At 40.4% G+C, this 27,567-nt stretch overlaps 1 protein-coding gene across 1 annotated transcript in view; it reads right to left on the bottom strand.

Annotated features, from left to right (window-relative positions):
• Positions 1-1,691: 1,691 nt before the first annotated feature.
• GANC (glucosidase alpha, neutral C) overlaps positions 1,692-27,567 on the bottom strand; it is a 71,270-nt gene continuing 45,394 nt past the window's right edge. Inside the window, exons 14-24 of the mRNA XM_065871711.1 lie at positions 26,421-26,564; positions 25,221-25,317; positions 21,948-22,049; positions 20,366-20,609; positions 18,061-18,125; positions 16,516-16,592; positions 13,166-13,240; positions 9,820-9,933; positions 8,206-8,318; positions 2,399-2,502; positions 1,692-1,801 (exon numbers count right to left, since the gene is read on the bottom strand). Coding sequence (XP_065727783.1) covers positions 1,692-1,801; positions 2,399-2,502; positions 8,206-8,318; positions 9,820-9,933; positions 13,166-13,240; positions 16,516-16,592; positions 18,061-18,125; positions 20,366-20,609; positions 21,948-22,049; positions 25,221-25,317; positions 26,421-26,564 — 1,245 coding nt within the window. The remainder of the gene's footprint in view (positions 1,802-2,398; positions 2,503-8,205; positions 8,319-9,819; positions 9,934-13,165; positions 13,241-16,515; positions 16,593-18,060; positions 18,126-20,365; positions 20,610-21,947; positions 22,050-25,220; positions 25,318-26,420; positions 26,565-27,567) is intronic.

Raw genomic sequence — 27,567 nt, 5'->3', positions numbered from 1 at the left:
GAACATACAATCTAGTAAGGGAACAAGACAGACAAACCTGAAACACTGAGGCACCATCCCTGAGAATGCTAAGCAGAATGCATATTATAAGTGGGGCAGCATTTCAGAGAAGGGCAAAATCACTGCTCATAGAAAAGGGGAGTTGAGGGTGTTAGGGTAGTTAGAAAGGCTCTGTGGGGAAGTGGGATTTGAGTTGGGCCTGGATGGATGGTAGGATTTGCATAGGTGGAGGGCAGACCGTGGATATTGGGACCCAGGGAACAGAGGCATAGAGGTGGCAGTTGGCAAGCTGCTGAGTGGAAGAAGCCTGATAAGCAAATGTGCATGTTGAGCAGTGCTGAGGACATGTGACTGCCCCAGCAGATGCTGCGGCCGCAGGGCGTCCCTGGGGAGCATCCTGGGGAACTGGCATGGTGTAGTGTTCTAGCCCACGCCACACTGTACTAGAGTCTGAGGCAAAAGTAAAACGCAGTACTATCGATCCTGTCCTTATTTAAAATTTTGATATTTTGTTCATCATGGATTTTTTTTTTTTTGCTGTTAATTTTGTCTTTTTTTTTTTTTTTTTTTGCGGTACGTGGGCCTCTCACTGTTGTGGCCTCTCCCGTTGCACAGCACAGGCTCTGGACGTGCAGGCTCAGCGGCCACGGCTCACGGGCCCAGCCGCTCTGCGGCATGTGGAATCTTCCCAGACCGGGGCATGAACCCACGTCCCCTGCATCGGCAGGCGGACTCTCAACCACTGCTCCACCAGGGAAGCCCTGCTGTTAATTTTGATTTTTAAAAATATTGCATTAAAATATTACTTATTTTGATTACTGTGATTTGGGGCATCCCCTTAAACTTTGTGCCCCAGGCAAGTGCCTTACTTGCCTCCCCCTCATCCCGGCCCTGTGTTCTATTTCTGAAGTTTGAGGGTGGGGACATGGGTAATTATTTTATTATTTTAAATTACAGCTTACTCATATTACAAATAAGCTTTGGTTAGTGGACAGTATTTAATAAAAAAATTAATATCAAGAAATTAGAATTTTAAGGAGATTAATGTGGAACTTTGGACCCCAAAAAACATGACAGGGAAAAGAGCCCTTTGTGTTCCTGAGTCAGTCTCTAGGGTAGAGTAACTCCCTGTTGCTGCAGTGAGTACACTCCAAGCAGAAAAGGTTGTCTTGTCCAGGTCTAAGTGGGTAAAAGATAACTGGGGTGGGGGGGCACCAGAAGCTGCTGTCCACTTGGAGATAGGCCTTGAGCAGCTCAGCTGCTGGAGCCCGAGTGGCTCTGCCACATGGACTGAGACAAGCTTCCACAAGGTGGGTGGGCTTGGCCCACTTCTCACATAAAACAAACCCATCCAGCTGTGCTCAAAGAGAAACTGCCCACTGGGCCAGAGTGCATACCACAGGTCATGGCCCAAGGAGCAATGCGAGATCTGTGAACGCTATAAATGTCTCTGGGCCACTTGCATGTAGGAGGAGAGGGCGTGTGTGACACAAAGAGTATTATTAGCACATCTAAAAATGTAACATCTGAAAAATCTGAAAGCTATTGTTCGTTAGGAAACTGGTGACTTATGAAAGATGACTTTGAGCCAGAGAAGTCAATAGCATGCAGCACAAATCGCAAAAAAAGGCCGGCGGAAAGGCAGAAAGGTGCAGCTCCTCCCATCACTTGTCACCAGGTGCACTGCTCTGTCACTGGATTTGGACCTTCCAGTCAGCACCAATGTTCAGTGAGAACTTCTCCAGGTTCAGGGTGGATGTTTTGGCACAATATGTAAAAGCCACAGGCTGAGCTTTACCATCTAGATATCGAAATTGTAAAAGGGAAAGTCTGATGAACATCTAGGAGAGAAAATTTGAATTTAAAATGTTTCTGACTCTGTTATAAAACCTTATGCCCCATATAGGAGAATCCAAATTAATAGTACTTGTACCCATGGACTTCCATGAAATTTTAAAACATGAAACACTCCACTGTTTTGAGTGCAAGACTGATTGAAAACAAACTAAGGAACAAAGTGATTTGTCCAAAAAATTCAGTAGGTAAAAGAGGATATATCCTATCCCGTGTCCTTTAAGAAACTCCATAAACTCCATGAGCAGGATTCCCCAGGACTTCAGATATCTACAGTTTAAAAAAAATATTCAGAGAACCTACAATATTATTTCAAATCCCAAATAATTTCCTTTAGGAAAATATTAACTGCTTACAACGAGCAGAAAGACCAGTTGATGAAGAGAAGCAGAATGGCCTCACACCCTCTAGATACTAGTATATTTGACTCCTGCCAGAAAGAGCAGAGTCCACTTGGCTAAGGACATTTTGTCAGTTTTAGACTAATCACCTCTTCACTGCAGATACTTCTATGTTTACAAAAACAAATGGCCTGTTTCCTCACCAGGTGAGTGGCTGGTCACAGAAGATGGCTGCTTCTTGAGGCCTAGGACCAAGATCCGCTCCACCACACACTTGCTGGGATAATGACCCCTCTTGTCAGCACAACTGGAATAGATATAACAAATGGCATTAGCAGAAGGAGAGGCACAGGGGTTTGGACTGGTTACCAGGTCACCATCCCGAGCCTTGTGAGTTCCCCTCCCATCTTTCTCTGTGGAGGCATGAAACATATAGTGGTCACATTTACTAGGATGAAGAGATGGAAAAAGATGACCCTATGTGCCGAGGACAAGCTAACCAGTAGTCTCCCTCTAACAAGCCATTTGGAGAGGCATCACTTAAGGATACTGAAGTCCCAAATGTTACTTGGATGCTACAATCAAATTGTAAGAAATCAGATACTTAATGAATGGCTGAAGAGATGAATAAATTGGATTAATGGGAATTTATACTGAATTCTTTTTTATTTTTCAGAGAGGGGAGGAAAGGAAGACAGAGACAATAAGGAAGGGATGTTCATGAAGTGGTTGAAAAATACTCCTGGGGGGCTCCAGACCAAGATGGCAACATAAAAGGCCTCTGAATTTCCCTCCTTCCACAGATGCACTGAATATAAAGCTACACATGGAGCAATTCCCTTTGAGAGAAATCCGGAAACTAGCTGAGTGACTCCTATACATTGGGTGACTGAGAAAATACCCACATCAAAACAAGTAGGAGGGACTTTCCTGGTGGTCCAGTGGGTAAGACTCCATGCTCCCAATGCAGGTGGCCCAGGATTGATCCCTGGCCAGGGAACTAGATCCCACATGCATGCTGCAACTAAGAAGTCAGAATGCCACAGCTAAGACCCGGCACAGCCAAAATAAGCAATAAATAAATAAAAATAAGTTAAAAACAAAAAAACCAAAACAAACAAACAAACAAAACAAGTAGGAGAGCAGAAGCAAGAAGAACTACAATTCTGCAGCCTGTGGAACAAAAAACCGCATTCACAGAAAGATAGACAAAAATGAAAAGGCAGAGGACTATGTACCAGATGAAGGAACAGGATAAAACCCCAGAAAACCAGCTACATGAAGTGGAGATAGGCAACCTTCCAGAAAAAGAATTCAGAATAATGATACTGAAGATGATCCAGGACCTCGGAAAAAGAATGGAGGCAAAGATCGAGAAGATGCAAGAAATGTTTAACAAAGGCCTAGAAGAATTAAAGAACAAACACCTAGAAAAATTAAAGAACAAACAAACAGAGATGAACAATACAATAACTGAAATGAAAAATACACTAGGAAGAATCAATAGCAGAATAACTGAGGCCAAAGAACAGGTAAGTGACCTGGAAGACAGAATGGTGGAATTCACTGCCATGGAACAGAATAAAGAAAAAAGAATGAAAAGAAATGAAGACAGCCTAAGAGACCTCTGGGACAACATTAAATGCACCAACATTTGCATTATAGTGGACCCAGAAGGAGAAGAGAAAGGAACTGAGAAATTATTTGAAGAGATTATAGTCGAAAACTTCCCTAACATGGGAAAGGAAACAGCCACCCAAGTCCAGGAAGTGCAGAGAATCCCAGGCAGGATAAACCCAAGGAGAAACACTCCAAGACACATAGTAATCAAATTGACAAAAGTTAAAGACAAAGAAAAGTTATTAAAAGCAACAAGGGAAAAACGACAAATAACATACAAGGGGACTCCCATAAGGTTAACAACTGATTTCCCAGCAGAAACTCTACATGCCAGAAGGGAGTGGCATGATATATTTAAAGTGATGAAAGGGAATAAACTACAACCAAGATTATTCTACCCGGCAAGGATCTCATTCAGATTCAACAGAGAAATCAAAAGATTTACAGAAAAGCAAAAGCTAAGAGAATTCAGCACCACCAAACCAGCTTTACAACAAATGCTAAAGGAACTTTTCTAGGCAGGAAACACAAATGCTAAAGGAACTTTACAACAATAAATGTGAAAGGAACAAATGCTAAAGGAACTTCTTCTCTAAGTGGGAAACACAAGAGAAGAAAAGGACCTACAAAAACAAACCCAAAACAATTAAGAAAATGGTAATAGGAACATACGTAATTACCTTAAATGTGAATGGATTAAAGGCTCCAACCAAAAGACACAGGCTTGCTGAATGGATACAAAAACAAGACCCATATATATGCTGTCTACAAGAGACCAACTTCAGACCTAGGGATACATACAGACTGAAAGTGAGGGGATGGAAAAACATATTCCATGCAAATGGAAATCAAAAGAAAGCTGGAGTAGCAATACTCATATCAGATAAAATAGACTTTAAAATAATGTTACAAGAGACAAGGAAGGACACTACATAATGATCAAGGGATCAATCCAAGAAGATATAGGAATTATAAATATATATGCACCCAACACAGGAGTACCTCAGTACATAAGGCAGATACTAATAGCTGTAAAAGAGGAAATCGACAGTAACACAATAATAGTGGGGGACTTTTAACACCTCACTTACCCAATGGACATACCATCCAGATGGAAAATTAATAAGGAAACCCAAGCTTTAAATGACACAATAGACCAGATAGATTTAATTGATATTTATAGGACATTCCATCCAAAAACAGATTACACTTTCTTCTCAAGTGCACACGGAACATTCTCCAGGATAGATCACATCTTGGATCACAAATCAAGCATTGGTAAATTTAAGAAAATTGAAATCATATCAGGCATCTTTGACAACCACAATGCTATGAGATTAGAAGTTAATACAGGGAAAAAATGTAAAAAACACAAACACATGGAGGCTAAACAACACGTTACTAAATAACCAAGAGATCTCTGAAAAAATCAAACAGGAAATCAAAAAATACCTAGAGACAAATGACAATGAAAACACGATGATCCAAAACCTATGGGATGCAGCAAAAGCAGTTCTAAGAGGGAAGTTTATAGCAATACAAGCCTACCTCAAGAAACAAGAAAAATCTCAAATAAACAATATAACCTTACACCTATAGGAACTAGAGAAAGAAAAACAAACAAAACCCAAAGTTAGTCTAAGGAAAAAAATCATAAAGATCAGAGCAGAAATAAATGAAATAGAAACAAAGAAAACAGTAGCAAAGATCAATAAAACTAAAAGCTGGTTCTTTGAGAAGATAAAATTGATAAACCTTTAGCCAGACTCATCAAGAAAAAGAGGGAGAGGACTCAAATCAATAAAATTAGAAATGAAAAAGGAGAAGTTACAATGGACACTGCAGAAATACAAAGCATCATAAAAGACTACTACAAGCAACTCTATGCCAATAAAATGGAAAACCTGGAAGAAATGGACGAATTCTTAGAAAGGTATAACCTACCAAGACTGAACCGGGAAGATATAGAAAATATGAACAGACCAATCACAAGTAATGAAATTGAAACTGTGATTAAAACTCTTCCAACAAGCAAAAGTCCAGGACCAGATGGCTTCACAGGTGAATTCTACCAAACATTTAGAGAAGAGCTAACACCCATCCTTCTCAAACTCTTCTAAAAAACTGCAGAGGAAGGAATACTCCCAAACTCATTCTACGAGGCCACCGTCACCCTGATACCAAAACCAGACAGAGATACTACAAAAAAATAAAATTACAGACAAATATCACTGATGAATATAGATGCAAAAATCCTCAAGAAAATACTAGCAAACAGAATCCAACAACACATTAAAAGGATCATACACCATGATTAAGTGGGATTTATTCCAGGGATGCAGGGATTCTTCAATATATGCAAATCAATTGATGTGATACACCATATTCACAAACTGAAGAATAAAAACCATATGATCATCTCAATAGATGGAGAAAAAGCTTTTGACAAAATTCAACACCCATTTTTAATAAAAACTCTCCAGAAAGTTGGCATAGAGGGAAGCTACCTCAACATAAGAAAGGCCATCTATGGAAAAAAAAAAAAAAGTAGGAAAGGCTGAGACACACTCTCCATATAACCCCCACCCCTGGCATAGTCCCATAAAATTGGGAAGGAATCCCCAACTCCTAGCTTCTCCAGGAAGAGAGAAGGGTTTGGACCACAGTTCTAGTGTCCCTCCTTTCAAGGCTCCCACCTGAGGGATGGCCCTAAAATCACCTAGCTCTGATAGCCAAGAGGCTTAATGATAGCAAATAAAGAAGTAGTTGTTAATAGGCAGTGTGGCTATCCCCCCAGGGCTCAGTGCAGAGGGAGCAGGCAAAAACATCCATCTCACAGGTTCTCCCTGGAAGGGATTTGACTGCATACTTTCCCAGCTACTGCCTGAGTGTTCTAATCAGCCTGCAACTAGGTGCTGACTAAAATCTGCCTCTTTGGGACACGGATGGGTCTCAGCACATCCTCAACAACTGTGAGTCACTAAGAACAAAGATGGCAGCTTGGATAATCACAAAGGTGTGAGAAACAACAAGGAGCTCAGGCCCAGCTGATCGACGAGGTTCATCTCCTACATGAGACCAGTCTGTCAAGACTGGAAGAGGTGGCTGTCTTATCTAATGTGAGAAACCAACACAAAGAGTCAAGGAAAATGAAACAGGAGAATATGTTCCAAACAAAAGAACACGATTAATCTACAGAAACCGACCCCAACAAAATGGAGATAAGTTATTTACCTGATAGAAAGTTCAAACAAGTGGTCATAACGATGCTCACCAAGGTCAGAGAGCAATGCATGAACAAAGTGAGAATTTCAACGAAGACAGAAAATATTAAAACGTACCAAACAAAATATAGACCTGAAGAATACAAGAAGTGAACTGAAAAATTCAATAAATACTGCATGGTGTCATTTATATATGGAATGTAAAAAAAATTTCAAAAAAGGAAAGTTGAACTCATAGAAAAAGAGAGTAGAATGGGGGTTGCTAGGGGCTGGGGGTTGGGGGAAGTAGAGAGAGGCTGGTAAAAGAGTACAAACTTTCAGCTATAAGATGAATAAGGTTTGAGAATCTAATGTATAACACGGTAAATATAGTTGATAATACTGTATTGCATAACTGAAATTTGCCAAGAGAGTAGAACTTAAATGTTCTCATCAAAAGGGGAAAAAAAGGGTTAAACATGTGAGGTGATGGATGTGTTAATTAACTTGATGATGGGAATACTTTCACAATGTGTACATATATCAAATCATCACATTGTATACTTTAAATATATTACAATTGTATTTTTATACTAGTATATTTTATTAAAATTTTATTTCTAAATTATACCTTAATGACCTAGAGATTATCATACTGAGTGCAGTGAGTCACAGAAGGAGAAATATCATATGATATCCCTTATATGCAGAATCTAAAAAGAAATGATACAAATGAACTTATTTACAAAACAGAGTAAGACTCACAGACTTAGAGAATGAACTTACGGTTACCGGCGGGGAGGGATAGTTAGGCAGTTTGAGATCGACATGTATACACTGCCATATTTAAAATGGATAAGCAACAAGGACATACTGTATAGCACAGGGAACTCTGCTCCGTGTTATGTGGCAGCCTAGATGGGACGGGAGTTTGGGGGAGAATGGATACATGTGTATGTATGGCTGAGTTGCTTTGCTGTGCACCTGAAACTATCACAGCATTGTTAAATCAGCTATTCTCCAATATAAAATAAAGAGTTAAAAAAATTATACCTTAATGAACCTGGGGGGGGAAAAATGAAGAATACTCCACAAGTGGCCTTCATCATTAATTTCTTAAAATAGCAGCTCTGCATTTGAGGATAGCATAATTTAAGAAAGCACACAGCTCTTTTAGCTGCCATTACCTGTTGATCAAAACACCTGAGGCGAATGAAAACTTCCTGTGCAAGAATTGCTTCTGGTGGAGGTATTGGAATGAATGACCATCATCGAGATAGAATTCACCCACAGCAGAACCCTGGAGAGTGAATCACGGATAGAGAATGTGCTTATGTAATAGCTTTCTAGGAAAAGACTGTCGCCTCCCTAAACGAAATAATAGATTTTAAAATCTATGAAAAATTACGTTGAACAACTGCTTAATATTCAAGCTGTACAAAGCAGTCATACAATATATACACTTACTACACATTTGTGAAATAATATGAATAAACAAGTCACACAAGAGGAGGACAAAGAGTTAGGCCTTGTTGAAAGAGATTTAAACTATGAAGTATGGTCAGCGGCATAGGTGGCTTCCCCCAAAATACTATCCTAGAAGGTGACAACAGGTCAAGAAAAGTTCACAGAATGGAAATGAAATTAAAAGAAAAAATTGGTATACAACATATGAGATCAACTATCTTTAGAAGACCCTCCATTTAGAGAACGGTATCTAGTTCCTACTGTCTTTTAGTAGGAGGACCACTTTTGCATGTCAGATAATGTCACAGCACTCCGTATGGCAGTTCACTGTTATTAACAATGTTTCATGTGCTATGGACCTCGAGTTTCTTGTAATTATTCCATGGCCTCACATGAGCCCGAGGTCCATAGTTTGACCCAAGAAAACATGCTTAAATGAAACGGATTGAAAAGAAAGATGTAAGAAAAAGAAAGCTTAATTATTTTATAATATTTGCTTAAGGGGCTTCCCTGGTGGTGCAGTGGTTGAGAGTCCGCCTGCCGATGCAGGGGACACGGGTTCGTGCCCCGGTCCGGGAGGATCCCACATGCCACGGAGCGGCTAGGCCTGGAGCCATGGCCGCTGAGCCTGCGCGTCCGGAGCCTGTGCTCCGCAACGGGAGAGGCCACCACAGTGAGAGGTCCGCGTACAGAAAGAAAAACAAAAACAAAAACATATATATATATATATATATATATATATATATATATGTATTTTTTTTTTTGCTTAAGAGTAAGGATTTGTGTTTGGCACTGTATTTTCGCAGATGGCTAGGAGAGGAATCTGTTATAGGCCTCCTTTGGCTCAAAAGATCTCCTCAAAAGGACAGATCAACTCTGGATCTTTCCAGGTTTTACCCAAGGAGATTGTAATTGTTTGAGCCATCTGATGAGCATGGAAGTCATTGCATGAGACTGTGTCCCTGGAATGTTGCATAGACACAGGACCCTTTTACAGGAGACTGAGATTCAGGGCTAATCCGTATGGCAGGCTGCCTATGGCTCAATGAGCTTTCAGTCCAGTGGTAATCAATGTCAAGCTGCAGAGCACCAAGGGTCACAGTGCCCTAGAGGAAATTTCTATTATTTCTAGTTCTAAGAGTACCCTTAAGGATAATTCCAGGAAAGTCAGACAAGAAATGATTCAAAACTTTGATTTCTACATAAACTTCAGAAGCACCTATCCCGTAGATGGGGTTTACACTTTTACATAGTGTCACATACTCAAAGGCTACAACTATAAAGAGATAGAGTAGTAACAAACAAGATGTGTAAAAGTAACATTTTTCAAATACCTTAGTGCTTAGGGCCACCCGGAGTCCATATGGGGAATCAGTCATGCAGCCCGTGGATCTTCCTATAGTTGTCTTTATTGGTACCACACTTCCACCTCGTTGAAACACTGGTATCTATAACAGAGCAACACTCTCAGAGAAGGAGGATTCATATAAGGCAATTTCAAAGTAGACTTTTAAAATATTTCATTGTACAAGACTCACGTTTGTTACAAGTATAGACTCAAAGGCAAAATAAATTTGTGAACACAGAGATGGCAAATATGGGGGCCCTGGCATTAAAAGGAAAAGAGTTCAAACACTAAAAATGGTTCATTTTTAAATTATTAGGGAAACTTCTCACCCTTCATCAATTTATTATCTGTTCTGACTATCATATAAGTAGCCTTTCCTGTTTTGTATTTTTAATTTTCCTGTCAATATAACAAACAAATTTATTTCTAGGACCCTGCTAAAGAGGGAATTTGTCTGTCTGTATGAGCAGGCCCAGATGTACATATGTATGTCTTTATAAAAGATGGTAGGGACTTCCCTGGTGGTCCAGTGGTTAAGAATCTGCCTTCCAATGCAGGGGACGCAGGTTTGATCCCTGGTCGGGGAACTAAGATCCCACATGCTGCGGGGCAACTAAAGCCTGCAAGCCACAACTACTGAGCCCATGCGCCACAACTAGAGAAGCCCACGGGCAGCAATGAAGAGCCCACACGCAGCAACGACAGATCCCATGTGCTGCAACTAAGACCTGACTAAGCCGGAAAAAAAAAAAAGATGGTAGTTTCTTGGTTTGGGAAAGATGACTGTTGTCCTTACTTCAGCCTATACCCTTCTTGCTCCTGTTTCCCTGATCACCAGGATGACTGACTCAATTCTGAGGGTAAAACTGTGAAACTTTTGCTATAGAAGCCACCAAGGGCACTTGAAGTGACTCTGACAACAGGGTTGTAGGCATGGCCCCTATCTATGGGTCTTCTGGAATGGCATTCCCAGCCAGGAGAGCCCAGTAGGTTTCCTGCCTCCCAGTGCAATCCTCTGTAAGGAAGCTCCCTGAATCACGTGAAGGCCTGTACTTTGCTCTGAGTAATGTACAAGCGGGAAGAAGAGCAAGAATACAGTAGTCCCCCCTTCCACACGGGGGATTCATTCCAAGACCCCCAGTGGATGCCTGAAACCGAGGAGAGTACTGAACCCTATATAAAGGTATTTCCCCTACACTAATGGGCGGGTAGCACACACAGTGTGGATCTGCTGGACAGAGGGATGATTCATGTCCTGGGCAGGAGGGAGCAGGATGGCGCGAGATTTTGTCATGCTACTCAGCTCAGCGTGCAATTTAAAGCGTATGAATTGTGTATTTCTGGAATTTTCCATTTAATGTTTTTGGACCACAGTTAATGTTTTTGGGTTTTTTCTTTTTAAAAAATTTTATTTATTTATTTTTGGCTGCACTGGGTTTTCATTGCTGCACATGGGTTTTCTCTAGTTGCGGCACGTGGGCTTCTCATTGTGGTGGCTTCTCCTGCTGTGGAGCATGGGCTCTAGGCGTGCAGGCTCAGTAGTTGTGGCACACGGTCTTAGTTGCTCTGTGGCATGTGGGATCTTCCTGGACTAGGGATTGAATCCATGGTCCCCTGCATTGGCAGGTGGATTCTTAACCACTGCGCCACCAGGGAAGTCCCACAGTTAATATTTTTGGGCCATGGTTGATTGAAGGTAAATGAAACTGTAGAAAGTGAAACCGCAGATAAGGGGGACTGCTGTATACATGAAGTTGGGAATCAGGATGGAAGTAGTCAAGATGTCCACCCTCTGCTTGACATGAAGTCAGCAGCAAGAAGTAAAGTACATTTACCTCCCCACCCTCATCAGCCAATCTCTTCTTATTCTTTTTTTTTCCTTCAAAGAATGCGGCAGTAAGTTAGTATGAATGGGCTCTGGAGTAGGTGTTCAGTTGACCCGGGGTCTTGTCTCAGTTCTGCCACAATTTAGCTGCAACCCTGGACAAGGAATTTAACTTCTCTGAACCTCACTTTCTTCACCTGTAAGCATGAGGGATTCAAGTAGATGAATGGTGAGGTCTCTTCTAGACCTGAAAGTTGGCATCTGAAATCATTTTCTATATAATGGAGTTCATATTGCTGCTGAGAATTTTAAAAAATAACATCAATATCTCTTTATAAATCTTTACACTACTTAGGGCCTGTGGTAGTCATTGTGATTCAGCTGCAGGAGCAAACTTCCCTTCAGAAATGCAGCCTAGATGGGCCACTCTGAGTCTAAAACCATAACTCATAGCCTCCCCTTGGGCCTAGAGGTCCAACTAAAAACTCATGTTTTCTGAGTTGGTGTTGTAGAAGAATATTCTGTATGGTGTATGTGGAGACCATCATGTATACTCTCTGTTGTCAGTGTTATTATTTTTCTTAGACATACAAATGTAAATCAGAGTATGTTTTTTTGTTGTTTTTGTTTTTGCAGTACGTGGGCCTCTCACTGTTGTGGCCTCTCCCGTTGTGGAGCACAGGCTCTGGACGCGCAGGCTCAGTGGCCATGGCTCACGGGCCCAGCCTCTCCGCGGCATGTGGGATCTTCCCGGACTGGGGCATGAACCCGTGTCCCCTGCATTGGCAGGTGGACTCTCAACCACTGCACCACCAGGGAAGCCCCAGAGTATGTTTTTTATATTCTTTTTTTTCTCACATTTAACAGCCTTATTGATATAATTCATGTCATACAATTCACCCATTTATAGTGTACAATTAAATGTTTTTTAGTATATTCAAAGTCATGTAACCATTACCATAATCAATTTAAAATCACCCCAAAAAGAAACACTATACCCATTAGTGGTCACTCCCCATTGCTCCCAAAACCCTCTCCCTGCCTTCAGCTCTAGGCAACCACTATCGTGCAGAACACTGATCTCCTTGGTTCTTTCTATGTAGGCACATGTTATGGACTAAATGTGTCCCCACAAAATTCACGTTGAAGCCCCAACCCCCAATGTGACTGTATTTGGAGACAGGGCCTTTACAGAGGTAATTAAGACTAAATCAGGTCATAGGAGTGGAGCCCTGATCCAAATGATTAGTGTTATAAGAGATAAGAGAGCTTACTCTCTCCCTCTGCCATGTGAGGACACAGCAAGGTGTCTGTCTACATGCCAGGAAGAGAGCCCTCACCAGGAACCAAATTGGTTGGAACCTTGATTTGGGACTTCCAGCCTCTAGAACTGTGAGAAAAGAAATTTCTGTTGTTGAAGTCACCCAGTCTATGGTATCCTGTCATGGCAGCCCGAGTAGACAAATACAGCACAATAGGTAAAAATAACAGTCTGAAAATAACTTACCGTGTCCAAGGCTACTGGGATCTTTACAGTACATGCTCCTTCCCAACGAGCAAATGTCTTAGAGTCATACCAGACCTGAAAAGAAACAGACCCTAATGAAAAAGAGTGTATAAGCAACTCTGTTCACAATTTCATTATTTAGTGAAACATCCATTTATCTGGATTTCAAATAACCAGAAAGCTAAAATAAATACAATTAAAAAAAAAAAAAAAACACCTTGAGTAGAAGTTAGGAAGAACATATGCTTTTAAAAAGATCCCAAAGGAAAAACCTAGTACTGTGACAGATTAAGCTGACTAAAAGGCCATTCATTTTTCCATTCATCCATCCAAAAGTTATTTATAGATCAATCTACCATGCGCCCAGCATCGCTGGGTACACACAAGTGAACAGAGAGACACAGAACCTGCCCTCATGGATTTTACAGTCCAGTTGGCTTATAAAAACTTAATGATCAGGACCTCCCTTGTGGCGCAGTGGTTAAGAATCCGCCTGCCAATGCAGGGTACACGGGCTTGAGCCCTGGTCCAGGAAGATCCCACATGCTGCGGAGCAACTAAGCCCATGTGCCACAACTACTGAGCCTGCGCTCTAGAGCCCATGAGCCACAACTACTGAGCCTACGTGCCACAACTTCTAAAGCCCACATGCCTAGAGCCTGTGCTCCACAAGAGAAGCTACTGCAATGAGAAGCCTGCGCACCGCAACGAAGAGTAGCCCCCGCTCGCCACAACTAAAGAAAGCCTGCGTGCAGCAACAAAGACCCAATGCAGCCAAAAATAAATAAATAAAATTTTTTTAAAAAACAAAAAAACTTAATGATCTAGTAGTGAAAAAGACAATGGAAGAGAGAAAACCACAACAAAGCAGAAAAGCACATTGCAAGCAAACAGATTACAAATGAGGCAGGAGAAAAAAAAGTGTCAGACGAGGAAACAGATCTTAGAGAAAAACAAATGGAAACTTGGATTACTACTATAGTGTCATTGTTTCTTAACAGAGTTCAATTCAGGGATGAGGTTCAAACTCTTACCTGAGAGGCCTGTCAAGGGGGTTTACTTGCTAAAGTGCCAAAAAAGTCCTGCAAAGTAATTTGGTGGGATAAATCCTTAAGATACCATCAGAAGCAGCATGAAAACAAACCTTTTTCTCTCTTCTAGTTCAATGTAATTTCTGGCAGCCACAGAGTCTATTTCGCAAGTTCACCTCCTGGGATCACCAGAGCCTTTATAAAGCTGGGCTGTTGAATCTGTCATTGTCTTGCTGTGAATGTGAGAGGGCTGTGACCTGACAGTTGCTAGCTACAGTGAACTCTTAATTCAACTGGATCAGCCCCACCTTGTCATGAAGTATTATCTTTGGCTGGATTCAATTTGCTAATGTTTTGTCAAGGATTTCTGCGTCTGTGTTTACAAGGGATTTTGTCTTAGCTTTCTTTTCTCGTAATGTCTTTCTTTGGTGAATTCTACTAGCTTTAGATAAAAAGCTGGTGGGAGTGAAAGGTAAAAAAAAAAAAGGATTCAAACAATATTTGGGGATTTCCTGTCGACCATTTCCAGTCTAACTAACTGAAATGAGAGGTATAGAGTGTGTGCTCTGGTGCCATATTCAAAGATCTCCAGCCTAGGAAGCATACAACTGGTACAAAACATAATGTAGATCAGACCCAGAGCTTAGTCACCAAGCTCCTCACCCAGCAAGTACTTACAGAAGGCCTACTATGGGCCACGTGCCCATCTAGATGCTGGGGATACAGCAGAGACCATAACAGATAAAAATCACTGCCCTCAAAATGCTAACATTCTAATGGGAGAGATAAATAATAAACAAAACATAAAAGTAAATACATAGAATGTTTAAAATGGCATGTTCTGTGGAGAAATATAAAGGATGAAGGAGGGCTGGACAGAACTGGGGCAGTGGGAGTAGTTTATAATCTTTTTTAAAATTTTATTTATTTATTTTTCGCTGCATTGGGTTTTTGCTGCTGCATGCGGGCTTTCTCTAGTTGCGGAGAGCGGGGGCTACTCTTTGTAGCAGTGCGTGGGCTTCTCATTGCATGGCTTCTCTTGTTGCGGAGCATGGGCTCTAGGAGCGTGGCCTTCAGTAATTGTGGCACGCGGGCTCAGTAGTTGTGGCTCGCGGGCTCTAGAGTGCAGGCTCAGTAGTTGTGGCACATGGGCTTAGTTGCTCTGCGGCATGTGGGATCTTCCCGGACCAGGGCTCGAACCTGTGTCCCCTGCATTGGCAGGTGGATTCTTAACCCCCGCGCCACCAGGGAAGCCCCGGTTTATAATCTTAAACAGGGTGTCAGAGAAGCCCCCCCTGATAAACAGATTTGCAGGAGAGGGAATGGGCCACCCAGAAACACGGGGAAGGTGACAGCAAGGCCTTTAGATAGCTCCCTGCACAGTGTGATGCAATACTAGCTAACCAGCAAGGTAAAGTTCTGGCAAGAAACGGCTTGGCTTTCCTACCCAGGCTTTGGGAAGATGTAGCAAGAGAAACAATCACAGAACAGTCTGGGAAATAGTGTTGAAGGAATAGGTTACATAGTCACAACAATGTGATTGAAATGTTAATAGGTCATTATAGAAATCTGTGGTTAAGTCAGAAAGGGAGCTAGTTCTTCTCAATGGGAACTTACGCTTTGTCAGAATCGACTTGAGAAACTCTCAGCAGAAATGCTTGGCAGGACAAGTTATTTAGCTGTTGTTGCATTTAACTTTTTTCTCAGGTTTCTGCTTGGCAGGGGAACCTTTGTAAAGAGCCCCACCTTCAGAACTACAAATTACTAGAGAAACCAAGCAGAAAGAACATCATTCGTGAGCACTCTGTAGAAAAGCCTGGTTATTGTCATATCAGTAATGACAAGTGTAGTGGGCTGAATGGTGGCTCTTCAAAAAGATATACTTGCTTCCTAATCCCTGGACGGGGTGAATATTACTTTCTATGGTAAGAGATTTGACTAAATTAAGGATCTTGAGATAAGGAGGTAATCTGGAATTATTCAGATGGTCACTAAATAACACCACAAGTGTCTTATAAGAGACAATGGTAGGGGAGACACAGACACACACTGTGAAGATGGAGGCATGGACTGAAGTGATGCAGCTACAAGCCAAGGAATGCCAAGGAGTGCAGGCAGCCACCAGAAGCTAGGAGAGCGGTATGGAACAGATTCTCCCTCAGAGCCTCCAGAAGGAACCAGACCTGGTGACACCATGATTTCAGACTTCAAGCCTCCAGAACTGTGAGACCACAAATTTTTGTCATTTTAAGCCACCAAGTTTGAAGGGAAGAGACGTGAGGCATGTAAGGTATGCGGATGTTTGTCATTTACTTTTACCTCACTTGATCCTGGCAGAAACACATCAACCACAGTAGCTTTTGGTTCTGTGACTGGGTGAACCAATAAAGCGCTTCCTGAAAAGTGGAGAAGAAATAAAGTTGAATATCATGATAAGAGGTCTGAAAACATCCCTTCTCTTTGTGGTTTCAAAGACCACTCAACTGAACTTCTTGAAGGTAGAGATCTTGGTGAGTTGAACCAATGATTCATCAGGGAGATGCACTGTTAGTTAGAAAGAGGACAGGTGCTCAGAGGTAACTGTATTATTACCTGTCATTAATCCTCCTATGGTATAGTAGGATTACAGGCAGGGACCCTGACAAGTCTGGCACAGCCTCATTTTGTGCATAACTGTGATCTGAAAGCACCATTGCACTTCTCTAAGTGCTTCATTGTTTGCTATACATGACTTTGAATGTGGTGAGTCTACAACTGTGACCCAGAAGTATGGTCCACATAGATACTCAGGTCCTCTTCCTTGGGCAGGTATCACTGGAAGCCTGTAATTCTCTTAAAGGCAATCTGGATTATTAATTTCATTTTGATCTTGGCACCACCATATGTAAAATTCATCCATTTATGAATTTGCTCTTTAATTCAACAAATATTCATTGAGTTCCTCCTGAGTCCCAGGCACTGTGCTAAGGCTCTGGGGACAGAGTGACAAATAAGACAGACATGGTCCCCACCCTCATGAAGTTTACAGTCAGTAAAGACAGATATTAAACAAGTAATTACAAATTAATTAGAGTTAAGACAAATACCAAAAAGATGAAAGTACAAAATGGAATGAAAGTTACATAATAAGAGGGACTGACTTTGACTAATGCAGGTGGAATTAGGTATTAGGAAGCAATTTTGGTCAGGGAAATTTTCTCCAGGGGAAGTAGCTTTGAAATTTGAGACCTAAGAATGAGTGGAGACCAAAAGAGATAGGTTGTTTACATTTTGGGGTTTCTGCTCTTTAGAAATGGAATTCACCTTTTGGGCAATTCTGTGTTGAGCCTGGCTTCTTGACCCCATTCCACAAATGATAAACTTCCATGTTCCAAATCTGGTTAACCCTTGTTAAAGAAGAGGCCAACCAAAACAAACAAACAAAAAAACCCCAAAAAACCAAAACCAAAATCAAAACCAAAAAAACCCAAAAAACAAAACAAACAAAAAAAACAAACAAACAACCCTATCTTGCATACGAAATAAGCTCTTCTGAGTCTTTACTATCTGGTTTACTTTTTTCTACTTCCCTTCCCTGTGGTGGTATCATAAGGCTTAGGAGTGGACCCAGACAAGAATCCCAACTTACATCCACAAATAAAATGGGTTTATGTGAAGTTAACATGTTATGCGAAGCACTGCATGACAAGAGAATAGAGCTGTGATCCCACTAATACACTAAAGATCTTGGTGATGGAATTTCTTTTATTTTTGTTTTTGGCTTTCTTGAGATTAGGGATTTTTAAGCATTCTTACACTAGAAAATACAGTAAGGAAAACAATTAAAGTATTTATCATAACTATAATTAATCAAGAAATGCTCACCCAGCATGTATTCATCTTCCACACTGAAAGTCTCTAATTCATCAGGGAACTCTACCCACAGAGGCCTGGGGAAAGGAAAAAAGAAATTTCTTACTTCAATATCATTAGATTTTTATTATAATTCAGTCACTTAGATTTTCAGTTTTATAACTATTCAAAGGAAATTGGGAAAAGCCAAGACTCTTTTTGTATGATTCATGATTTTATGAGGGCTTCCCTGGTGGTGCAGTGGTTAAGAATCCGTCTGCCAATGCAAGGGACACAGGTTCGAGCCCTGGTCCGGGAAGATCCCACATGCCATGGAGCAACTAAACCCGTGTGCCACAACTACCGAAGCCTGCGCGCCTAGAGCCCACGCTTCGCAACAAGAGAAGCCACCGTAATGAGAAGCCCGGGCACTGCAACGAAGAGTAGCCCCCACTCGCTGCAACTAGCAAAAGCCCACATGCAACAACGAAGACCCAACACAGACAAAAATAATAAATTAAATAAATACATTTATAAAAAAAGATTTTATGAGCACTTGTTATGATTACTATATATTTTTCTTATGTGAAAGAGCTATGTATTAGCTTAAATGGTTCAATGAAAGCTTGAGAATTCTGGTACCTGAAATTTCCCCTTCTTATTGTTGAGCACTAAATACTACTCTGACAGAATCGGAGCTTTGTCCAAGTCCAAATGCCTAACACGTTTGGTGTAAAACAACTTAAATGTTTGTAAAACCGAATTTTATAGTGTTGTAAAATCTGTGCCATTTTTTCATTCTGTCACTGCTTTTCATGAATCGTTAATCATTGCCTATTTAAATAAAAATAATTGTTTTTTCTTGTTCTCAAGCTGGCAACATTTTTGGAGGTTTCAGAAACTTGTGTGGGTTTTGAGTTTTGTTTTATTGTTATTGTACACAACTAATTAGGAGGCACATGGGCTTATAAAAATCATAAAACTTTCAATATCTATGTATCTGGATATTAACCTAATGGCTCTAATATTATTTTCAATTTCATGAGGAAAAGATATTTTTTAACAAGAGAAACTTATTTTTAGTTTATTCACTAGCCTTTGTAATAATCTATTCCTTTTCTACTAAATATAACAAAGCAGCGGTCTCTAAACCTGGTTGATGTCTAAAATCACCAGGGAAACTTCTAACAAATATGTATCCCTGGAACTTAACCAAGGGATTCCTAGTAGGTTTGGTGGTATGGCCTTGGAATCTGTATTTCTCAAAAGCTCCTCGGATGATTCTGATCTGAGCCAGACTGAGGAACTGCTAATCTAGAGGTCTTGATGTATTTACTATGTTTGTCTCCATGTGTACTGTTCTCTAACCCAGAAAGTTGGTATTCACATCCTGTCTTCAAAATAGAATCAGAATATAACTCATACACTAGGAAAAGCCCTAAGGGTAAGATAGAGCTAAGCCTGGCAGAATAAGTTTTTCTTCATGAGAGGATGCCTGTGGGTGCTGGGACGAAAAAACAACTTTCCTCTACCTGTCTAGGTTCTTCTGGCTGGTCTAAGAATTAAATTGACATGAGAGTATTTAACAGGAGAAAATCAAATTTAATTATGTACATATGAGGGGGTTCCATAAAAATATGATGCCTAAGGACAAGATCGGCAATTGAGGCTTATATAACACCTGAGAAAAGAAGGGAGTGGGTTTGGGACTTCAAAGGGGAGGAAGGATATTCACTCGGAGATGGAAAAACAAATGTTTGGTAAACAAATGTTTGCTGGGCCATGCAGAGACAATGGGACACAGAGAGGACTTCGGTCCCCACGTTCCCCCTACCATGCTTAGCTCATATTCCTTGTAGATATCTCTGATGATAATGCACTTCCTGGACCAGGTCCTTTAACTAAGTTCTTTTAGGCAGTTAAGGAGGAGGTTAAAAAGAAAGACTTCCTGAGCCTTTTGTTTCTTAAAAACAATCAGCCCCCAAGAATCCTCAAGCCAAAGAGACACATTTTGCGGTGGCAAGTTTTGTAGGGGAACTACATGGGTTAAATATTGGATGAATTCAGTTACAAAGTCACTTCCTTTTTTTTCTTTCTCCTATTTCTATCTCCTACCAGATATTAACACTTGAACCACCAAGTAGCAGGAGATCTAGTTTTTATCTTCTGTGACCTCCACTGCCTGACCCTGCTCACAGTTGGTGCTCAATAAGCCGATTGGCACTTGGTTAAACACCTGGCTTTTCTTTTGCAATCACTGTAATCACTCCATTGCCAGTGGCTGAGGGGATCTTCTGGTAGAGATTGGTTGCTGGTGTGACTGGTGAAGCCTGTTTACCTCATGACGGGTTGGGAAGCCACGTGTGCAGAGTAGAACAGAGAATACCAGTAGGGCAGGAGGGTGTAGCGCTCTCTGATGGCTTCTTGGATGAGCCGGGTGTGCTCCTCCCGAAAGAGCCAGGGTTCCCGTCGCTTGGTGTTCTTGGTGGCATGGCCACGGAAGAAGGGCTGGTAGGCTCCAGCCTGGTACCACCGCACTAGCAGCTCTGCCTCTGGATTCCCGATGAAGCCGCCTACATCCGCTGATTAGTCAATTAAGAAAGGTTGAGTCAGACACCCAAGTGTCTAACAGACGATGTACACAGGTAAGATAAGTCCTTGAAGACGGACAGGGCAAAGGCGCTGTATGCGCACTCAAAATGACAGCATAAAACTGTGGCCTCAAATTAGGGAGCACATACTAAAAAACTCAAGGCTGTTTGGGGATCTGACAGTAGGCTCTTTGAATATATTTTTTTCCTGTCAAAAGGCTTTACTGCAAGATCAACATTTCTGTATGTCCTGAGCCCAGGTAACCCAGAAATTGCAAAATGTCTGCCTGATTCAATAAGTCTGTGTTTAGGGGTGGGGTGGTGGTTTGGCAATTGATTTTGTTTGAAATCAACAGCTGAAGCAAGATAAAAATTACAGAAAGAACTAAAGGGAAAGATATAATCAGAATTAGAGGTTTAGGGAGAAATTCGTGCTTATCCCTTAAGCAGGATACATATTCCTTGTATTGAATGTGGACCAATGCCATAAAAAACCACATCTATCAAAAAGTGATATTAAGGTGCTCCCAGGCCCACTGAAAACAAGGAGCAGCTGGACCTGTAGCCATGCTGAACACCTTCCATACTGGGATCTCTCACCTGCAGGGAATTGTTAGGATTAGGGACAGGCAGCCCATCAGAGAATCTTATTTTAATTAAATTTATCTTTTCCGAGAGAGAGAGAGAGAGAGAGAGAGAGAGAGAGAGAGTATTTAACAGTTAAAACGTGTCACAGGAGTTCTGTAAGGCTGATTTCTGATTTGCTAAATTCTTTGTAGTTCTCTCCATTTTTCTCACTTTCAGGTAGAAAAGGCATGTTTTAAGAAGAGAAACTCAGTTATCAAGAGTGTGTAAGGAGGGAGCAATAAGAGAATGAGGGAAAGAAACACTCTGGCTCACTTTCTGATGATTTTCTTCATGTCCTCAGTTCAGACAGTACACACACAGCTCTGAAGCATCCCCTTCACTCTCCTCTCTAGTCTGCTCTCCTTCACTCTCCTCATTTTCTCTTTCCCATGTTTACCCCTGTTTCCTATCCAAGTACTAACCAGGCCCGACCCTGCTTAGCTTCTGAAATCAGAGGAGATCGGTCACGTTCAGGGTGGTATGGCCATAGAGTATCCCTGTTGAAAACAGCTCACAAGAAGAGATTTGTGACCAGCTTTGATGAAAATACCCTCCCTTTATATGGCTGATTGATTTTGTTCTGCAGTGGAGGCTAACAGCATTGTAAAGCAACCACACTCCAATAAAAATTAATAATAATAATAAAAAGAAAACACCCTCCCTTTGATTTTCTCTCACGTCAAGCTTGAGGATATCACTTACCTCCACAAAAAGAGATCCCAGTCACGCTGAGGGTGAGTAACATAGGGATAGAAATTTTCAGGTAACTCCACTCTGCTGTGTTGTCACCTGTCCACACAGCACCTTTGGTCATCAGTAAGAAGGTATTAAAAGAAAAAAAATCACAAATCAGCCCAGGTACTCAATTTCATATTTAGATTCCTTATTTGTAATAGGCAAACCAACATAAAGGAGAACATTTCTTTCTTTTTATATATTCTGGATACAAGTCCTTTGACAGATATATATGTATATTGCAAATATCTTCTCTCAGTCTGTGGCTTGACTTTCATTTTCTTAACAATATCTTTGAAAGGGCATAAGTTTTTAATTTCGATGAAGTCCAATTTATCTTTTTTTATTTTATGGTTCATGTTTTTGTGTTCTAGCTAAGAAAGTCCTAAAGTCACAAAGATTTTCTATGTTTTCTTCTAGAAGCTTTTTGTTTGTCATAGCCTTTATAATTTAGGTCTATATTCCATTTTGAGTTACTTTGTGTCTATGGTGTAAGAGTCAAGGTTCTTCCCCCTCCCCCACATGGATACACCATGTGCCAGCACGATTTATTGAAAAAACTCCTTTCTCCATTGAATTGCCTTAGCAACTTTGTTGCTAATTATTTGATCATATATGTGTGGGACCCTTTCTGGATTCTCTATCCTGTTCCATTAATCTATATGCCTATCTGCCACACACCGCCCCTAACTCCACAAAATCCTCTATAAGAGGACTTAAGACGGTACAAGGGAGACATAATAGCAGCAATAACAGTAGTTAACATTTACAGAGCCCTCACTGAGCCAGGTGTTACGTTGCTTTGCCTGTATTATCCCACTTAATCATTACAACAACTCTATCAGGTAAACATTGTTTAACTTTATTTTACAGTGAGGGAAATATGGCAAACAATGGATATGGTAGGATTTGAGCTCAGGCAGTCTGACTCTAAAGTCAGTGCTCTTGCACACTGAATAGTTGATAAGAGCTTGTAAAGGTATATAACACTAAAGAGGATCATAAAAGGAAAAAAAAACTCTTATGTTACTAAGTCTAGGTTACTCTGGAAACATTTTTGTCAATCTTTTACCAAAATACTTTTGGTAGCTATTTTTGCTTTAATATTCTGTAGAAATTTTAGGCTGTCCTATGGGGAGCAAAGAAAAATATTTTCGAGGGACTTTTAAAATAGTATTCTCATAATTTCTCCTTGACTTCAGATGAGATATGTACATATCTGCATAATGATGTTGAAACCCACATGACAACATTCTTATCAAGAAACGAAGTTCATGTAAACGTTCAGATGTTTTCAGGTCTCGTGGTTGTTCTGCTGAAAGCTCTCTCTGGCTATTGGTCTCAGCATAGAACTTGACACAGCAGTGTTCTCTGTAATGCCTCACTTGCTATGCTTTGGGGCAAATCGATAGCTTCACACAGAGTACTGAAGACTAGGCAGTGAGTCAATATTTAAGAGATCAAAGATTACTTAGTATGCGTATCTTCTGTTATCTTCTTTTTAAATTGGAGTATAGTTGATTTACAATGTTGTGCTAATTTCTACTGCACAGCAAAGTGATCCAGTTATACATATATATACAGTTTTTAAAATTCTTTTCCATTGTGGTTTCTCTCAGGACATTGAATATAGTTCCCTGTGCTACACAGCAGGACCCATTGTTTATCCATTCTCTATGTAATAGTTTGCATCTGCTAACCCCAAACTCCCAGTCCATCCCTCCCCCACCCCTGTTATCTTTTTTAAACTGCTGCTTATAAGTGTTTTCATTCAAAGACTTTACTTGTTATAGTGATTAAAAGGGATACTTGTAGAGAATTTGGAAAATAGAGATAAGTAAAAAGAAGAAAATTAAAATCACTCATAATCACCACAGTATTATAATTACTTAGATTACTACCTACATATATTTATTTTTTTAACAAAATCAGGATAATATATAAACATTTAGGCTTTCTGCTTTTTTTTTCTTTTATCATGATGTCACAAAAATTTTCTCATGCAATTAATGCTACTATATTAAATAGCCTTATGATAGTCTATCATACGGATATACCATAATTTAATAACTATTCCTGTATTGTTGGATATTTGGATTTTCTTTATTTTTTATTTTAAGGACTAATGCTGAGTATCTCTGTACTTGAATCTTTGCCTGATGATTATATTTTGGCATCTTTCAGAGTGCCATTGGGGCTGGTTTTCAGGGGTGGAGTAGGAGGCCTAATATTGTCTGTGGTATAATAAAGGCTGGATTCCTCAAACTAGGACCTAAGCTTCAGGTTATTTATGCAAGGCCAGGGGACTTAAAATAGCCTTCCTGCCACAGGGTGGTTAAGTTGAACTAGATCTACATTAGCTAGTAAACCGGATCCAGTTATAGATGACGCTGACCACAAGCAAAAGCTGGGTCTATTTTAAACCGCATTGCTGAGTGGAACAGGTGGTTGAAGGAATGTGTTAAAGTATATTTTCTCTGGTCTTGATAAATAAAAGAGACAGGATCAGAGATGACCATCCCAGGACCTAGAGTCTGTCACACAGAGTGAAGTAAGTCAGAAAGAAAAACAAATATCGTATGCTAACACATATATATGGAATCTAAAAAAAAAGGTCTAAAGAACCTAGGGGCAGGACAGGAATAAAAATGCAGATGTAGAGAATGGACTTGAGGACACGGGGAGGGGGAAGGGTAAGCTAGGACGAAGTGAGAGAGTGGCATTCACATATATACACTACCAAATGTAAAATAGCTAGTGGGAAGCAGCCGCATAGCACAGGGAGATCAGCTCGGTGGTTTGTGACCACCTAGGGGGTGGGATAAGGAGGGTGGGAGGGAGACGCAAGAGGGAGGAGATATGGGGATGTATGTATATGTATAGCTGATTCACTTTGTTATACAGCAGCAACTAACACAACAATGTAAAGCAATTATACTCCAATAAAGATGTTAAAAAAAAAGATGACCATCCCAGCAAACAGATACTCTGAAGTCATTCTCCCAACAACTAAGTGTCCAGTTCTTCAGTGGGAAAAAAGTAACTAAACTTTATTAAAATTGGTTTACTCAGTCTCAAAGGACAAAATGCACACTTCAGAGCACATTGCTCTCTACAATCTAAGACCTGACCTACTGAAAAGGAAGGCATCAACACAGTAGCACCATATACCATATATGGTCAAAAGAGACAGATTGCTAGCTTGTGTTTTTAAGTCTGATCATATGAACCAGTCCTTACCATATTTTTGTGATCCAGCAAAGAAAGAACGTGTAAGAACAAAGGGTCTCTCCTTCCCTTTAGATCGCTGGATCAGTCCTTCTGCAGTGGCCATTTGCTATAAAGTCAAAGGAGAAAAATTTCAAAGAGATGACTGGATTAGGTCACTGTGCAGACATCCCCAATAAGCTATTTCACATGCAAAAAGTAAATAGTAGGTGGGAATGTGAAATGGAAAATATTAAAAATCTGCCCAATAATTTTCATGATGTAATGAAACTACTCTAAATTCCCCTATTAAAAGAGTGAAACAATTTATCTCATTAAAATAGCAATGAAATAATAGTAAATAATAGTATTTACTTGGTGCTTACTATTGTGAGGCATTTTTATAAGATTTTCTCTAGTAACCTACACAAAACCCTCTGAGACTGATTCAGAGAGGTTAAGTGACTGGCCCTGGCCTACATAAGAAAATTCTCCAGCTATAAAGTATTGATAGTTTACAGTTATAGCAAGAGGCTGTGTAGAGAAGTACACAGATAGCATCTGAAAATCGTGCTATATGTAGCCAGCAGCTCCCGCTGGAAAACAGCAATTTGTGGGAGGCCCACAGGAACACCATTACATTTTGAAGATAACAAAGAACCAAGGATATAAATTAGGGCAAGTGACTGCCAAGTTTTTTGGATGTGACTGGCAAATGGAAAACAATTCTACCACCTTCTATTGAGAAGACTAAGTACTTAAGGAAGGCTTTCTACTTTTAGAAGTATACATATTGAAATTGTGCATCTGTGTTCTAAATCTTACTCCCCTGGTATGAATATAAGACTTGCTGTATTTAGATGTTTGTGAAGTTTAAAAAAATCTGTTTTAATTGCCTTTGTTTACATATTTATACACAGCCTACTTCAATAAAAGGTTTGAGGTATTATCTAATGCCATTTACTAATGGCTCCTGTCAAGGAAGATGTTTCTATGTTATCATTAATCAACCAATATCTATAAATTAATCAAGTTCATTATAGATGGAAAAGATGCAAAGGGAGAAATAATGAGTCTTATACTGGCTACAACCTGATAAGACCCATTGTATCAACAGTTGTCAGAAAAGACACACAAAGAAATGAACTGTATAGCATGGTTGTTAAAGCAAATGACTTTCAGCCCAAAAGTCAGGGCACATGGATCCAGGTGGCTGCTTTTTAGATGTTTTACCTGATAAAAGCCATAGATGTTGTGAAGTTCTCGGTGCTCCCAGTTGCCATGATGAATGGCATTCTTCTGCATGGTTAGTTCTGGCCCTCTAAAGACAGAGGGCTCATTCATGTCGTTCCATATGTAGAGGATGTCAGTAGATCCCTAGGAAGTCAATCTTGGTCATGATAAAACTCTTACAGTGACAAGGTTAATATGATAGCCGTCCCTATTCCTCTTTCTTACTCCATTTAATTTATTATTTGTTATGTTTATTATCTATGCTCTGTCCCCTGCTAGGTTAAAAGTTCCACAGGGCAGGGAATTTTGTCTGTTTTGTTCATTGATAAATCCCAAACACCTAGAACAACCTAAATGGTAGAGGGTTCTCAATAAGTACTTGTTGAGTACTTATGAATGAAAGAGTGCTGTGCTGTACTCCCATGTGGCCCACAGGTCTGCTCTGAGACCCCCTGGAGAACCACTATAGAAAGGTTGTGAATGTTCACAATTAGGCTCTACATCATCCATCCTCTGCTACAACTCTTAACTATGGGCAATTATAGCTGTCCATGAAAAGATTCCCCCTTCCCTCGAACACTATGAAAGGTTCAGCTAGGATACCCGTTTCTTAGCAGGATCTATAGTGTGTGTTCTACATAGAATTGTTAGCTTTAGAGTGGGAAGGGGCTGTTGAGTCATGTAGTTAACATGGTGCTGCAATCCCTTTATAGAATCCCTGGTCTCTCAGCATTTGACTCAATAGCTACAATGACTGGGAGTCCCTCAGGCAGCTCATTCCATTATCTTCTGAAAGTCTTGCTCCTTTGCTCCTTGCTCCTCTCACAGGGCCTAGCTTACCTTCTGGGATACCACAGAATACATCTGCTGCCTCCCCGACATGGTAGCCTTTCAAATGACTGGAGGAGGCTTATATGTTTTCTTTTGACTCTTTACTTTGAATTATTTCTAATCATGTATACTTCTATGAACACGGCTATATGGATTCCAAATATTTAACCACTTTGACTGTTCTTTTTAGCACCCTCTAAGACAGGGGTTGGCAAACTTTTTCTGGAAGGACCAGACAGTAAATATTTTCAACTTTTCAGGCCATAAGTCCTCTTTTTCAATAACCCAACCCAGCTATAGTTATGTGCAAGCAGCC

Source organism: Phocoena phocoena, chromosome 2, assembly GCF_963924675.1.
Source record: "Phocoena phocoena chromosome 2, mPhoPho1.1, whole genome shotgun sequence".
NCBI classification, from domain to species: Eukaryota; Metazoa; Chordata; class Mammalia; order Artiodactyla; family Phocoenidae; genus Phocoena; species Phocoena phocoena.
This window is presented reverse-complemented; position numbering and strand designations above follow the sequence as displayed.